Genomic DNA, 17,633 nt, shown 5'->3' with positions numbered 1-17,633 from the left:
TCGGTTACCGGCCTGAGGAGACCTGACGGGGAGAGACAAACAAACAGGGACCTGGATATAAGTTTTCTCTTTAATACCTCGTTACCAAAAAGCTATAGCTACACGAACGATTGAGCTCACGGTTCGAGGAGGCTCGAGACATTCTTCAGCAACTGGTGAGATCGTTCATCTTTTATTTATTTATTTATTTATTTCGACATCCCGCGAGGATCCGCGTTTTGGGTCTTCCTCTTCTTTCGGAGTAGCCTATACCTGCAACTGGATTACGTTCGCTACGGGGATGGATTAAGTTTCGTTCATCTACTTTGCTTTATAGGGAGTTTACGTTCGGGAAGGAACTCTGGGGGCAACAGACTTTGTTTGTAAACAACCACGGAACTATAAGAAACAATAAGCACGGGCGTGCGTGCGTGAGACACGGACACTCTTGCATTCACCTCTGTTTGTATAACTGTTGATTCCTTGTTTTGATTTGAGATAAACGGTTAACGTGAGCTTTGCTTCTGACTGTATTTACTGCTTGCTTATTTAGGTTATTGTCATTGCATTCCACTTTATCAGTTGTATCCTATAGGAGATCATTCACAACCCGTGATTTAAATAATTCGTAGCAGTGATAGAGATATCTGACCGTTACAGCATTATGTTATACTTTTTGAAATTATCTATTGTGAAAATGTGGTGCAAATCCTTGAATATATATTCTTTCAGCGCGAACATTTTTAACTCATATCTTTGCTTCTGGGGGGTCCCTGGAACAACGTATTTCCAGCTGGGGGTTGGGGGCCAAATACATATATTTCTGGGGGTCCTTGACATCAATATGTTTGATAATGACTGACAGAAACATGGGTTTTTCAGAAAACTGTCAGGATTTAGAAGGCATTTGTAGAATCATCCTCAGGTCTAAACGGGTTAATGTGGAACTCAGAATGAGGCTGTTTGTTTTAAATCAATAGATGTACCATAATTGCAATTATAGTAATTCACTCAGTATTGTATTGCTTATTGTGAACGCAGTGAGCACTTACTATGAGACCTAGCAGATCATGTCTGTGTGTGTCTGTCTGTGTGTCTGTCTGTCCCGCTTTTGTGCCCATATATGGAGCTGAGTGATTACGTCACCATGACTCAGCCATAACCATATAAGGAGTCCCCAAAGCAGCTATACGTCCAAAACCCAAATATGTACGAGCTGCGTTCGTTTCCTGCGTTTGCGCGTCTTACTGGTATTTTGTTTAGATGTCTCTTTAAGAGTATTGTACCTCCTAAGGTAAATAAACCAGTGGTTGTACTGATCAACTGTATTTTTAAAAAGTCCAAAGACGGTGAAAGTTTAGCCGATATACAAGCTCTCAGCGCGCCATGATGCAACACGTTGCGAGCTTGTAAATTGGCTTTGTGGCTATTCGTCGTAGGTCTTAGGGGTGGCTGTAGCGGAGGCTTTCACCTATAGAACTCCATAATATGAGGATGACGGCGACATCCAGCACTGACATCAGGCTACGTGTCATATATGGGGAGACACGTTTGGCATCGTCATCATGACACGCACCCAGTAAGAACCTTATATACAGTAAGTACAATCCGAAAAGTTTAGGGTAGCTAGCAGTATTTGCTACGCTCCTTGCGAGAGACTCCGTCACCTTCCGTATAAGACAGGATATCTGGCCTTACAACTGGCTTTGGAAGTTTCAGCATCCAGGCAATGTTCTAATCGGACACCACTGCGGCAGGGCCTAGCCCAGACAACCAGCACTAGTTTGACTTAATTTCATATGGTCCTCTTTAACTATTCAAGCCCACATCAAAAGTTGTTTAATTAGTCTTTAACTAAATCACTTCTGTTTGGTGTGCTCTTACAGGCCAGAGAGTTTACATTCAGAGAAGAAGTGCTGAAAGCTTTGAGACGCACAGTAGGTACTTAGGCCCTCATTTATCAACGCGGTGTAAGCCAAAATATGGGTGCACGTCGGCATTTATCATTTCCGCAAAACCTTGAAATTGAACGTGAGCCAAATCACGTCAGGTCGGGAGCTGTCGTAGGCTTTGTCCTCAGCTGTTTTTTTGTCGTACACAAGCGGAGCAGCATTGTCTGAACTGCTGACAGGCTGTCAGCGGCATCTAAACATGTTTTCACTCCTAAAAATGTATAAAACTAATGTGAAAAAAAGAATAATTGTAAAGGCATGTCATTTGAAATTGGTAGAATATTTCCAAGTGTGCAAGCAATTAAAATCAAGCAATTAAAAAGTTTGCTTAAGCCATTTAAACAGTGTTTTGCATGAGCGCATACCCTATAGGCCTATACGAGGATTTGCGCTGCCTGTGCTGGAATCCCCCCGGCCCCCCCACCTGGAATAGTTTCATGATATTAATCGAGAGGCATTTGAGGGAGACTGCAGCTCTGCAGTCAAGTAGGGTAGGCTACTGTAGCCTAAGCTACAGCAGGCCGATATATTTCTGGAGTTACGGTATGTGCAATCTCCTCCTGTTTAAGGATAAACCCGACGCGTCGCTTGAATGCCAAATGTGCCGTGCCAGCGCAAGTGGGGACGCATCGGAGATAGGTAGGGTAACCCAGCCAGCCACCACTACCATGCAGTGCCAGTGCCACACGAGACTGGTTTAGGCTGCATATTCATATAATTGACAGTTGAAAGCCCAGCCACTGTACTAGCGAGGTAATCTAAATAGATTGTCATAAACGTGCATGGTCACGGTGTCATGGACGGACCACAGTGATAGAGACAGACAGACAGGGCATAGGAGAGGAGGAGATGCACCTATTTGCAAAACAGCAGCGTGTGTGCGCGCCAATTTGTTATTTAATTCATGGTTCACAGGTTCAGGTTTTCGTTCAATAATACATCTTGTTATTTAATTCATGCAGGTGTTCGTTCTTTATTTATTTAAGATACAACACACCAGTTGGGCTTGCAAGTTGCATGTGCGTGCGTCTGTGTGTGTGTGTATGAGAGGGGGGGGGGGTGAGGTGGGCAGCAAGGCAAGCGGGGGAAACCTTTTTTATTTATTTTTCCATCATGTAACCATGGTATCCATGAGTTGTTTGGTCGTATTGCAGTTGTGCATGTCGCAAAAACGAGGGCGAGGCTTGATTTCATAGGGCGTGCCAGATTGTTTTCAGCTGTCACATTTATCACTGCTAGAAATGAAGGTAGGATCAGCTGTTTGTGAACACTTTATAAATGCCGTGGCGATGTGAGTGTACTACAAAACCGACGCTCGAATTTGGGGCAGATTTTACACTCAATTGATAAATGAGGGACTCAGGCCCTCATTGTTGTATATTAAATTATTAAAGTCTTTTAAATTTAATTGCGAATGCAGTGAGCACTTACTATGAGACCTAGCAGATCATGTCTGTCTGTCTGTCTGTCTGTGTGTCTGTCTGTCTGTCTGTCTGTCTGTCTGTCTGTCCCGCTATCCAAATATGGAGTGTGTTGCATCAACAATCACTCAGCTCCATATATGGGCACAAAAGGGGCCAGGTCCACTCAGCTCCATATATGGGCACAAAAGGGGCACCATATAAGGAGTCCCCAAAGCAGCTATACGTCCAAAACCCAAATATGTACGAGCTGCGTTCGCTTCCCGCGTTTGCGCGTCTTACTCGTATACAACAAGATATATTAGTGAACGAAAACCTGAACCTGTGAACCATGAATTAAATAACAAATAGGCGCACACACACTGTTTTGCATAGGCGCTCCTCCTGTCCTGTCTGTCTGTCTCTCTCTATCACTGTGGTCCGTCCGTGACACCGTGACCAACTGACCATGCACGTTCGACAGTCTATTTTTGATTGCCTCGCAGGCGCCAGTCGCTGCAGTGGCTGGGCTGTCAACTGTCATTATATGAATGTGCAGCCAAAACCGTAGCCGCTGGCACTGGTGGTGGTGGTGGGCTGGCTGGGTAGCCTACCTATCTCCGATGAGGTTCCCACTTGCGCTGGCACAGTACATTTGGCATTCGAGCGACGCGTCTGGTTTATTAAACGAGGAGGAGATTGCACATACCGTAACTCCAGAAAGACATCGGCCTGCTGTAGATTAGGCTACAGTAGGCTACCCACGTTGGGACTCTCCACAGCTGCAGCACTGCACTATACTCTCCAACGTCCCGTCATGGAAATATTTCAGCACAGACAGCCCAAATAAATCCTTGCATGTATGCGCTCATGCAAAGCACTGTTTAAATGGCTTAAGCATCTAACTTGCAACATTGTTTTTAATTGCGTGATTTTATCTCCTACTATGACACATCGTTGATGTATTCCTTTATTTTTTTTTATTTTTTAAACATTTTAGGAGTGAATACATGTGTTTAGATGCCTGTGACAGCCTCTCAGCTGGTCAAACAATGCTGCTCCGCTGTTCTACGACAGAAAAACAGGCGAGGACAAAGCGTACGACAGCTCCCGACCTGACGTGATTTTTGTCTTGGCACAAGTTCAATTTCAAGCAAATTACCGCAAGAAAATTGCGGTAATTTCTGCGTGTACCCATATTTTGGCGTACGCACGGTTGATAAATGAGGGCCATAGTGTATCATTCTAGAATCCTATGTGGACACCATAGGTAGGCATTGTGATTAGTAATAAACCCCAGGAAATATAATGCATGTTTTGGTTAATATAAACACATTACAGTTATGTTAAGTGAAAGTGACATGCTGTATAATATGAGCTGTTCATACATAGCAGGATGTTGTGCTTCTTTGATTTCATGAATACAACAGAATAAACACTTACACTTCCTCAAACCTGGTCTCAGCATGCACTCTCCACTGTGATCACTGTGGGTGAAGGAGAGACAAAGATAAGATAATAGAAACAATAATGATAGATAATGCATTTATTAAACATTAAATGCTACTATACAGCACCCTTTTGTTGTTTTAAGCATTATGTTATACATTAGCTGTTGAAAAATAGTATCGTAGCGCGGCACCCAGTGCCACGCAACGAGCTTGTAGATCTGCTATTTGGAATATATATTGTTCCAGAACAAACGTTTTTAACTCAAATCTTTGCCTTTGGGGGGTCCATGGAACAACATATTTTCAGATGGGGGTCGGCAGCCAAATACATATAATGTTTGGTGTCCTTTCTGAAAAATATGTAAACTATAATCTAGTGTCAGGTCACTAGGCACATTTACACTGACTGGCATCAAGTCTGTCCATACCTGAGAGTCTGCAGTTGTCCAGCAGAGGGCAGCGTCTCTTGGTCTCCTGGGTGATTGTAGCTCAAGTCCAACACTTTTAGGTGGGAGTTGGATCTCAGAGCTGAGACCAGATAAGAACAACCTTCCTTTGAGACCATGCAGCCTGACAACCTACACACGCACGCACGCACGCACGCACGCACGCACGCACGCACGCACACACACACACACACACACACACACACACACACACACACACACACACACACACACACATACACACATACACACATACACACACACACACACACACACACACACACACTTGAATGGTTTGTAGACGAGACTGGATCATAAAGACCAAGGCCAATTATCAAGGATGAACTTCCCTCATCTCTCCTTTAAGCTCAAATGTGACCGCTTCTGATTTTTTTTGGTCATATGTCATGTCATATGAAAGCAGGGAATCATAGCTTCAAATTGACAGTTTGACCCACCAGTTTTGGAGATATGGCTTAAGTAGTGTCTTGCAGAAAACAGCGAAAACAGGCTTTAAAGGTTCACTTCTGTGGTCTCTAACATTACACCTAGCTACATGTTTATTTCATTTTTACATGTCGATTTCAGCTCTGACATTTATTTGAGACAAGCTCTAGTCTAGTATGTGAAGAGTTTGCCTGTGCTATTAACAATTTTGGATACAAATAAATGAATGAATGAATGAATAAAGTTTTTCTCATATTCTAACCCTAACCCAAACGCATTGACTGTCTCTGTATCAAAAAGAGTCACAAGTAACCAATCAGGTCCCCAGATTATGATTGTATACCTTAAAATTAGCAATGATTTGTGCTACAATATTACTAGTTTCATATTTATTGGTTATTGGGCTCTGTTGGGCCCTCAGGTGACAGAGGGGTACAGTAACTGTTCATATTTATTATAGTAGGTTATTGGGCTCTGTTGGGCCCTCAGGTGACAGAGGGGTACAGTATCTGTTCATATTTAATATAGTAGGTTATTGGGCTTTGTTGGGCCCTCAGGTGACAGAGGGTTACAGTAACTGTTCATATTTATTATAGTAGGTTATTGGGCTCTGTTGGGCCTTCAGGTGACAGAGGGGTACAGTAACTGTTCACCATCACAGAGTCATGGGGTTTTAATCCATTGTGGTTCATACAGCTTACTCAGCATCTACACAAACACAGCTGTGCATGCTTGGGGGAGGGAAGTGGACATTGTCACTGTGCTAGTCACTGGCAGGTAAGGTGACAGCAGTCGTACAGATACATAAATGTGTTGTTAATTATCAGGCATACAAACCTGAGGGTCTCCAGTTTACAGTGTGGACTCCTCAGTCCTAGACACAGATGTTTTATGCCCAAATCCTGCAGATCATTGTTGCTCATGTCCAATTCTATTAGACTGCAGTTGGAGCTGAGAATTGATGCTAACTCCACACAGCATCGCTCTGAGAGGTTACAGCTACTCAGCCTGAAAAAGGAGCAGTGATAAAAATCTGTTAGTATTCTCTTTTTTTCTTTTCCTGTAAAATCAATATCACATTATTTATTAAAGAAGGATAAACAGTGTTGAAACGTTATTATATTAGTAGTATTTCCTATAGAACTGTGACATCATATTTTAAGTGTATGCAGTCAACCTACAGAGCTCTGTTGGAGGCTTTGACCACTGGCAGCAGCCTCAGAAGAGCCTCTTCTGAAGAACCGTATTTCTTCAGGTCAAACACGTCCAGCTCCTTTCCTGATGACAGCAACATGAAGGCCAGAGCTGACCACTGAGCAGGAGAGACAGTGGACAGACTCCCTGAGGTCAGGTACTGTTGGATCTCCTCCTCTAGAGAATGATCACCCAACTCATTCAGACAGTGGAACAGATTGATTGTTCTCTCTGGAGAGAGATTCTTCCTGATTTTCTTCTTGATGTACTGGACAGTTTTCTGATTGGCCTGTGACCTATTTCCTGTATGTTCCAGCAGTCTTTGTAAGAGAGTCTGATTGGTCTCCGACGAGAGGCCCAGCAGGAAACGGAGGAACAAGTCCAGGTGTCCATTTGGACTCTTTGAGGCCTCGTCTACAGCACTCTGGTAGAGGTCATTTAACTGTGGTTTAAACAGCTTTGACCACTTGGAGGTTGACATTACATTGACGCCAGTGTTGGTGAATGTGTGAAAGACGTAAAGAGCAGCCAGAAACTCTTGGACGCTCAGATGGACAAAGCTGAACACCTTGTCCTTGTGCAACCCACCACGCACCTCTTTAAACGTCTGTGTGAACATGCCTGAACACACTGCTGCATCGTTGATATCAATGCCACACTCTTTCAGGTCTGCTTCATTGAAGATCAGGTTGCTTTTCTTCAGATTTTTATAAGCCAGTTTTCCCATTGCCAGAATGGCGTGCGTGTTCTTAGCTGGACTCCAGTCATACTTGGTCTCTTTCTGTTTGGACTGAACCAGCATGAAGTGGATGTACATTTCGGTCAGGGTCTTTGGCAGCATTCCTGTCCCTTTTATTAAAATGTCCTTCAGAACTACAGCAATGATCCAACAGAAGACTGGGATGTGACACATGATGTGGAGGATTCGTGATGTCTTGATGTGTGAGATGATTTTATTTGCCATTTTCTCATCATTGATTCTCTTCTTGAAGTACTCCTCCTTCTGGTCGTCAGTGAACCCTCTCAACTCTGTCACCCTGTCAACATACATAGCAGGGATCTGATCGGCGGCTGCAGGTCGTGTGGTTATCCAGATGCGAGCATTGGGAAGCAGGTTTCCCTTGATGAGATTTGTCAGCAGCATGGCCACTGACATTTTCTTTTCTACGTCAGTGCAGATCTCCCTTTTCTGGAATAGATCGCGTAGAGGAGTACAAAACTCATCCAGCCCATCGAAGATGAACATAACGTTAGACCCTTTTCCGCTGCTAATATCTGCCTTGTTGATTTCACCAAAAAAATCACGAAGAAGTTCCATCAAGCTGTATTCCTTCTCCTTCTGCTTGACATTCAGCTCTCGGAAAGTGAATGGGAACATGAAGAGAATATCCTGGTTGGCTTTGTCTTCTGCCCAGTCCTGAGCATACTTCTGAGTTAAGGCTGTTTTACCAGAGCCAGCCACTCCCTTCATCAGCACTTTTTTGATTTGAGCTTCCCCGGGTAAAGGTTTAGTGATGTCTAGAGACTTGATTGATGTTTCTGGCCTGGATGTTTTTCTGGACATAGTTTCAATCTGGCTGACCTCATGTTCCTTGTTGACCTCTCCACTAGCTAACACTGTGACATTGACCTCTGTGAAGTCTTGGTTCAGAGGTGTTTCTTCTGGGTTTTCCTCAGGTCGTTTCCACTCAATCAGATACTCTCCCCTCTTCTTCAGAAAAGACTTGAGTAGTTGGGGAGTAAGGATTTCTAAATAACCAAAGAACAGAGGACACCAGTAAGTGCATGCTATGATAAATGTGGTCCTCAAATGAGTGGACTTGATAATTATACTGTATTCATGGCTGTGCTGCTGTAGATGCTGAATTATGAATCTTGCTGCTGAATCTTCCATTTGACGTCTTATTAATAATTATTTAAACTAGGCATAGAGCTGTCAATTTTCAAGTTTCTTGTAGAATTGATACAAAAAATGACATGGAATTGTATTTATGTTCTGACACTTTAACATATAGGGTTTTATGCCCCAATAATAAACAGTTTTCCACATCAGGTTAAGAACATGGTAAAACAAGAACAAGAACATGGTAAAAACATGGCAGGCTACAGAAGTATATAGTGAAGTATACACAGCTGCAGCTAATTAAATAAATAGTGTGTGTGTGTGTGTGTGTGTGTGTGTGTGTGTGTGTGTGTGTGTGTGTGTGTGTGTGTGTGTGTGTGTTAGATTGTAATGTGTGTGCCAATAATATCTATTGAAATTGCACATTGACATGCCCTTGGCTATGGACACGCCTATGAAAATCTAAGGAAGTATGTGATGTCTTTGTCTTTCTTGCCTATCATTCTGTTAGAGGATGTGATACAACTGACTTCAGTTGGAATTGTGCCAGTCTTTTTGCAACAGCTTGAGAACATTTTCCTCTTCATGCAGAGAGTCATGTAACCCTGGAAACGTGAATCAGAATGTATGAGCAACAGATGGTAAAATCAGGCTTGGGTTTTCTTTCTGACATACATACCTCACAGGATCAACATCCAAAAGAGATCCTACTTACAGACATCTGGAGACAATTTCTTCAGCAAGATATTGATTACTCACAATGGCCGACAGACCATGGTTCTCCTGTTCACAGTTTCCAGCAAACCTGAGCAGAAAAGCTCCCAGGAAGTCAAAGTGTGGAGAGGAAGCTAATGATGAGAGCTCGGAAAGTCAAGAAAGAAGGACACAAAAGAATGTGGCTTAAATAATTGGCTGATTGCTAATCAGAGCATGCATGGCCACCACAGGTGATGTGTATTTAAGCTCCATTTATTCTTAACTCTGGGGGAGCCCGGGTTGGAACTGGGAACCTTGCGGTTCCCATCCAGTCACCCTACCCTACCCCTGAGCTACTGCTGCCCCGTATGGTCAGACTAAGACTGAAGAAGTCAAATAATGTATTTATTATGGCCTTAACAGGGATCTCGTGTTTCTGAGTTCAGCAGGGAGACAGCAACAGGAAATAAGCTGTTTCTGAGCCTACTGGTATGGGAGTCATCCGGGCTGGGGTAATGCAAAGTCAGACCCTAGCCCCCTTTCTCTTCATCATAGTCCTGCACTATGGACTCAAGAAGGCCATCAGTGGACAAGAGCAGGATCTTGGCTTCACTCTAAGGCGCCAGTCACACCTGGAAGACAGCCGTCTTATCAAAATTGTATCTGTTTTATCTGTCTTATCGCTTAAAGCATCAATTTCCCACAATGCTTTGCGGGATCTGGGCGGTGCTCTGAGAGACTGCAGAACAACAGCCTATGACAACACCCCCCACGCTTCTCTACCGTGGAGTTACAGTAAAGTTTTTCTGCTCGGCGACGGTGAATTGTGACACAAAAAAATGTCTAGTACACAAAAGGGGGCTTTTTCACCCTAGCCCTGGTCCAATATAGCGAGGATTTTTTTTCACTGCTGTGCGAGGGGTCCAACTTCACCGATAATAACTACTCCTCTAATCGCAGAAACAAGGCCTGTTTTGTGTTGATGAAACTCTATTCTCCAAGTGGGGAAGCGTCTCTGTTCCCCATCTTCTCTCTAAAATGCACTATTTTTGTCATGAAATAAAATGCATCCAAGTGGATCTGCGCAGGCACAACCCGAAAATGCCATAGTAGAAGAAGTTACTCTGTCCGGTACATTGCTTTATTAAAATGGCACAAACGATGGGTTACAAAATCGTGGGATGAAAAATAAATATATTAATAAATAAATAAATATATTATTATTATTTATTATTTATTATAAATAAATATATTATAAAAAATTTAAATTTGCACAAAGTGCATTTATAGAGAAACTGGGGACCTGAGACACTTCCCAGCCTGGATAATAGACTTTTTCCTAGGTCTAGCAGGTGTGGTTTCGGTGAGTAGCTACGTGGTTTTGTTTCTTTTCTGTAAAGTATAACCACTCGCACAGCCGTGGGATTTTTTTGCCTGTGGGCAGCAGAGGCTTTAATTTAGTGAGAGACTCGCACTGGATCTTGGCTAAGTTAAGTGGACCCCAGGGATGCTTGCGGGAGATCCCTCGCTAACTACGTCCGAAATACAGTGAACTAGTGTCCCGAAAGGGCTAAAGGGGGTCCCCAGGTGAATGATAGTTAGTTAGTAATAGTTAGGAACCAAATGGACCCGTATTGGTCTGTTACTCAGAGAGTAACGCAGGAAAGCTGGAAGTACCCTCACTAAAAACGCCGGGACAACGCTCCACACGTCTCAAACTCTTCTCCCTTCTGGCCCCAAAACTGTGGAATGCACTTCCCATTACAATCAGAACTGCAGCATCACTCCCAATCTTCCGCCCTAGCCTGAAAACCCACCTTTTCAGACTCCATCATGGCCCGTAGCACTTACCCTACCCCCTTAGATAGCACTTTTTAGACTTAGATAGCATTTGAAACAGACTTATAGCATGTCATGTAGACAGCACAATAATTGCATTGTATATAGTCATAGCACTTCATAGTACATAATGTATAGCATAGTATAGTCAATATGTATAGTTTATATGTATAGTGTCATTATGTAGATATGTTCTAGTTACGTTCTTAGCTTAGTAGCTTACGCACATTTCATGATTAATGCTTTTTATATATGTGATGTATTCCCATGCTTTTTTGTTCTTGCCTAAATCGCTCTGGATTAAGAGCGTCTGCTAAATGCCTAAATTGTAAATTGTATAAATGGAACGAAATTATATTTATTGTAGCATAATGCATGGCAAACTGTAAGTGGGTCCTTGAAATGAAAATAGTTAAATCACTCACTGCTAGATCAGGAAAAAAAAGGGGGAAAAAATCATGGGGTAACTGGCTTATCTTTTCAAATGGGGGTCCGTGGGTGGGTGTCAAGAGGTACTAGCTGCAGCCTCCTCCTTATTTGTCACACATCTGTAATGTAATGCATGTACCACATGCTGTAAAGCAGCGGTTCTCAAACTTTTTCATGTCAAGGACCCTCAACAACTATAAATTTCGTTTTATAGTAGTCCTATACTTTGTTGATTATCTTTACAATATACAATTTAGGCATTTAGCAGATCCTAAGGGTCGATTCATACTCCTATTTTAGAGCCGAATAAAAGTCGGTTCGGCGCTGTAGAGCCTACAATTTGACGTCATTTGAGGTTCGGGGGGGCGGGTACCGTCCTAAAGTCGGCTCTTCGGTGCTACTGAAATTTTCTGACGAGCCGAAATCATTTCGGCACTACAGCGCCGAAACAGGAGTATGAATCGGCCCTAATCCAGAGCGATTTACAGTAAGCAATAATCAAACATGGTAATATATCAAATGCATGATAAAATAGTCAAGAATCATACAAATGTTTTCTAAATCCTGACAGTTTTCAGAAAATCCTGTTTCTGTGTCAGCGGTTCTCAATGTTTTTCATGTCAAGGACCCCAACAACTATATGTAATTGGCCACCAACCCCCATCTGAAAATATGTTGTTCCAGGGACCCCACAGAAGCAAAGATTTGAGTTAAAAGCGTTCGCCCTGAAAGACTATATATATTCAAAGATTTGAGACACGATCTTTGTGCCGCGCTACAAGCTTGTAGAAGATCTGCACCTCAATTTGAATGTTCTGTAATTTATTTATTTGTAAAATGATCTAAAGTAATTAGTGCAGGACCAAACCCTCAAAAAGAGGCTTAGTTTTCGAGGTACCCCTCCCCGAGGTATAACAAAACGGGACATAGTTTTTTCATATCTTTAGGATGTCCCCTTCATGACATGGATTGTCCCGAGATTTGCTTTTACTGCAAAGGTCATGAAATTGATCCATGAAGTTACTCACCACATAGGCAAAAAACGCCTACTCTGAAAGATGGAGTTCCAAGAAAATCCTTTGCCATTTTCTATGTGTTGCTTGTTTTTACATCATACTTGCACAGATAGGCGGAAATTACATTTCTGAGGAATGCTCCCTTGTAATCCTGGTGATATCTTCTATAAGGGCTAGTACAAAGCCTGACAGTGTTTTTCATAATTTTGACTTGTCCTCTTCATGAAATGGATGGTCAGTGATTTTACTTTTACTGCAAAAGTCATGAAATTAATCCATGAAGTGACTCACCACACCACGCCTATCCTAAAAGATGGAGTTCCAAGTTAATCCTCTGTCATTTTCTACCGGTTGATTGTTTTTACATCATACTTGCACAGATGATCTACAGGTAGTGTGCCTACATCCCAGAACAATCAGAATGCCAATATTTGGTTCTATTGTGAATCAGCAGCCTTTTATATAAGGTATTAAATAGGCGGAAATAGCAAAAAGTTAATTTTTCTGAACAACATTCACTTGTCCTACTCTTTATCAGGGGTAGAACCAAATGGGACATAGTTTCTTCATATCTTTAGGATGTCCCCTTCATTAAATGGATTGTCCCAAGTTTTACTTTTACTGCAAAAGTCATGAAATTAATCCATGAAGTGACTCACCACATAATGAAAAAAATAAAGTCCTCTGTCATTTTCTACCTGCTGCATGGTTGTTTTTATGTCATGCTTGCACAAATGGTCTAGTCAGGTAGATCCTAAAGCAACCTAAATGCCAATATTTGGTTCTATAGTGAATCAGTGGGCTTTCATATAAGGCCTTATTAGAAGCAGAAATAGCCAAAAGCATCTAACTATACAGTATCAACTACCAATCTATTTAATTTGACTGCAAAAGTCATGCAATTCTTCAATTAACTTTCTGCACCAAAAAAAAGTGCATCCCCAGTGTCTACAGGTGTCTGTAGACAGTAGCGTCTACCCTACACCCCAAAGCAACCAGAACATTATGTTAAAATAGGCTTGAATTGTGAATCAGCAGGGATTCATAGGCTCTCTGGGTTAGAATCATAGGCGTTACACTACCAAAGCATATGGGATGGTTTAAATTGGCGCAGCGTGCGCCGATTTTTGGGGGTGGTCTTTTTGTGGAGTCCTTCCCTTGTGCCATTTCATGTCATTGAACAGTAAAATAAGCAATATGTTCTCATTGGTCTGAAACTAAAACTGACTGATGGCACATTAAAAGATAATTCATTATGATAGTGGAATTTGTATACTTGTCAAATGTTCGTCTTGAAGGGCCAATGACACATATTGGCCCCCACATAAGCCCTTATTGCCCCCCCACACAAGCCCTTATTGGCCCCCCACATAAGCCCTTATTGGCCCCCCACATAAGCCCTTATTTGCACCCCACATAAGCCCTTATTTGCCCCCCACATAAGCCCTTATTTGCCCCCACACATAAGCCCTTTTTGGCCCCCACATAAGCCCTTATTGCCCCCCCACACAAGCCCTTATTGGTCCCCCACACAAGCCCTTATTGGCCCCCACATAAGCTCGTATTGGTCCCCCACATGTCCTTATGTGGCAAGAATAATAATTATTTTGCACTTTCCCTCAAAAGAAATAAATAATAATAAATCTTTTTTATTTTCAGAAAGGGCAGGTGCTCAAGCCCCCATAGCCCCGCTATCTCCTAATGGTTGGCGGGTAAACCCAACCATTTTGTCTCGTCTGAAGTCCCACCCTATTCTTTCAATGTTTCGCCTACAGCTCGCTCCATGCCTTGTGTTCTGCCCCCCCATGCAACAAGTCTGTCTCATCAAACCACGTGACTCCCATTGAATATTAATTGGAGCTGTTCTACCGCTCCGTGTTTGATAAGACGGACGGCCGTCTTATCAAAGGTGTTATCCAGGTGTGACTGGCGCCTAACACCAAGGAGGTCGAGACGACACCCCAAAGTAGTCCTGACAGATCTGGACTATGCAGACAACATCAGCCTGCTCTCTGACAACGTGCAGCAAGCACAGGAACTCCTGGCCAGAGTGGAGTCCAAGTTTGCCAACGTGGGCCTCAGATTAAATGCCAAGAAAACTGAGGTTATCACCTATAAGATCTCAATGGATCATCAACCTCTGACAACAACAGGATAAACTGTACTGAAGGAGGTCATGGACTTCAAGTACCTGGGCACATGGGTCAACTCAACCGAGCAGGATCTAAAAGTGAGGAAGTCACTTGCATGGAGGGCCCTGAATGGCATGACCAGTGTATGGAACTCCAATCTCCCCGACAAATCAAACTCAGCTTCTTCTATGCAAGGGTGGAATCTGTTCTCCTATATGGCAGCGAATGCTGGACCCTGAAGCCAACCCTGCAGAAGTCTCTAGACGGGTGCTACACCAGAATGCTGCGTGCAGTACTTAACATCAGCAAGAGCGTACATGTAACCAACAATACCCTGTATGAGGGAATACCACGGGTGAGCCAGAAAGTAGCAGCCAGGAGAATGAGACTAGCAGGACACTGCCAAAGACATCAAGAGCTGCCAGCCAGCAAAGTAGTGCTGTGGGAACCAACACACGGGCATCGATCAACATTAACATATGTGGATGTACTCAAGAAAGACGCAGGAGCGCAAAGCACCAACGAGCTGGCCAGATGTATGGAGAACCGGGATGACTGGAAGCGACGAAGGGAGTGCTCGTCTGAGGACGACCTATAAGTTGTGTGTGAAATAAAAGTGTAACCTCTCCATCATGTTAAAGCTGTGACTTTCATACTGCTCTCTAGGGTGTTTCATAACTCACCACTGTTAGCTGAGTCTTCTGATGGAAGTACAGTTCCTGCATAAGAAGTAATGAAGTGAGCTCAGTGAGTTGACCTAACATTCATGTACAGTAATAGGATTATTGTCATTATCTATGGGGCAAAGACATTCATGTAATAGGATTATTGTCATTATCTATGGGTCAAAGACATTCATGTACAGTAATAGGATTATTGTCATTATCTATGGGGCAAAGACATTCATGTATTGCCAGTGGAACTATCATGTTCCTGGTAACAATTAGTATTGAATATGTCCACCCTTTCCCCAGTAAATATATTTCCAAAGATGCTATAATTAACCCATATGAACAAATCACAATATTAAGGTTCATAGGCCAACATAATATTTATGTTGGATGGCACAGGAATATAGAAAGTGCTAACTGAAATGAACACCAAATGACCACCACTGGCTTAAATGTACGTCACATCCAATCCAGCGGTTAATCGCCAATGACCTAAATCTATGTTGCCTGGTCTTTATAGTGGTTTATGATAGTTCACAATAATTTGCTCTACAGTAGATTAGCTCTGAACCGGAAACGAGATTGCCACGCCCGTACCCGTAAAATCAAGTTGTTTACCTTTTTTACCATAGGTTTTTGTCACCATAGTAATTTAGAGGGCACTTTTCACCAACGGCCAAAAGGGCAGGGGCTGAAGCCCCCTTCCATGTCTATGTGTGCACGTGCGTGATGCCGTATGTATGGGCCTGCGATCAGATGCAGCATTCTGTCGTGACTGTGTGGCCGTACCGTACCATCCGACTGTCAAATACCTATAGCCAGACTGTACCAAGTTGTCACGAAAGAGAGAGGTGTGTGACGTAGGGGTGGGCAATAAAGATATATTGCAATATTATACCGTTATCTGGCTGCAAAGTAGTGTATTTGAACTATATATTATAATATATTTGCTTAGAATTGTTTTTCAAATGTTCCAGTATAATAGTCTGTAGGCTGCAGTTCATTGTAGTCCAGTTCTACAGTATAATAGTCTGTAGGGCTGTAGTCCATTGTAGTCCAGTTCTATAGTATAATTGTCTGTAGGGCTGTAGTCCATTGTAGTCCAGTTCTATAGTATAGTATAGTCCAGGAAGAACTGACATTCTGTACTGTGATGTGTGTGACAAAACACACTCCAACATCATGTTTATTATGTCCTCGACTTCATTAAAATAGGATCTGGGTGAATAATCTGTAATGTTGCCTTTAATTAAATTCTGTCTGTGATTTTTTTCTTTCTTGACAATGCATTGCATTACATTATTCTCGTTATGAACACTCATGTATAATATATGATTTAATTAAGACATATTGATGAAATATTGTCGAATCTGATAATGCATAAACAATTGCTCCTTGTTGATAGCAGGTGGACCTGATAGTAGCTGAGGAAGGCCATTCTGGCCCAAACGTGTCCACTCTATGGGATTGGGACTGCTACTATGAATTATATTGAGGTTGTAAAAAATATATATATTTTAGTTGTACATGTGTTCTTACCATGAAGGCTCACCAGCAGGTGGGGCTCATGTTGTTCAAGGGCACTGTAAAACGCTGTTCTGATACGAGTTCCACCTGGATCTATCCCGCCTGTGTACAGTTCCCTCATTTGGTCCATGGTTGTCTTCTCAGCTTTAATCCTGGCATAGTGCTCAGGATGGACCATTTTTCCTAGACTGTCTACTATAGGCATGACCATGGAAACCCTTTGAATAAACGCTGCTTTGTGCTGGATCACAAAATGGTCTGTTTGCAAGAGAAAGAGACAGTTGAGTTAAACGCATCACAGGCAATATGTATTTAGAAACATAAAGCTATCTGCATTGCTACATCCTCACATGCATGTAACAACTGGTATATTAGATATAACTTTATGTATAAAGCTCACCTTTTTCTGCATCCTTTTTGTCCGAAGTCAAGCTGACAACAGCATCCTGTTGTACACAGTCATGTTATTTAAATCGTATCATGCCTGAAGCGCTATTAAACAATATCATGTCTTGTACGGTATTGTCTACATTAGTGGTTTTACACCTACTGTACAACCAACTACCTGCATGTTTGGTGCTATATTTTATATAGACTAGTAATATCCAATT

General features: G+C 42.4%; 1 protein-coding gene across 1 annotated transcript in view; it reads right to left on the bottom strand.

The window, feature by feature from the left end:
• Positions 1-17,200, bottom strand: part of LOC308313858 (NLR family CARD domain-containing protein 3-like) — a gene marked incomplete at both ends in the record, with an annotated part of 21,553 nt that extends 4,353 nt beyond the window's left edge. The window contains 6 exons of the mRNA XM_080761186.1: positions 4,775-4,818; positions 5,211-5,360; positions 6,513-6,683; positions 6,857-8,618; positions 9,486-9,560; positions 17,035-17,200. Of these exons, the coding sequence (XP_080617312.1) occupies positions 4,775-4,818; positions 5,211-5,360; positions 6,513-6,683; positions 6,857-8,618; positions 9,486-9,560; positions 17,035-17,200 (2,368 nt within the window). The remainder of the gene's footprint in view (positions 1-4,774; positions 4,819-5,210; positions 5,361-6,512; positions 6,684-6,856; positions 8,619-9,485; positions 9,561-17,034) is intronic.
• Positions 17,201-17,633: the final 433 nt, after the last annotated feature.

Source organism: Protomyctophum bolini (assembly GCF_963924005.1).
Source record: "Protomyctophum bolini genome assembly, chromosome: 4".
Taxonomy (NCBI): Eukaryota; Metazoa; Chordata; class Actinopteri; order Myctophiformes; family Myctophidae; genus Protomyctophum; species Protomyctophum bolini.
Note: the sequence above shows the minus strand (reverse complement) of the source record. Positions and strands in the feature narration are given on the sequence as shown.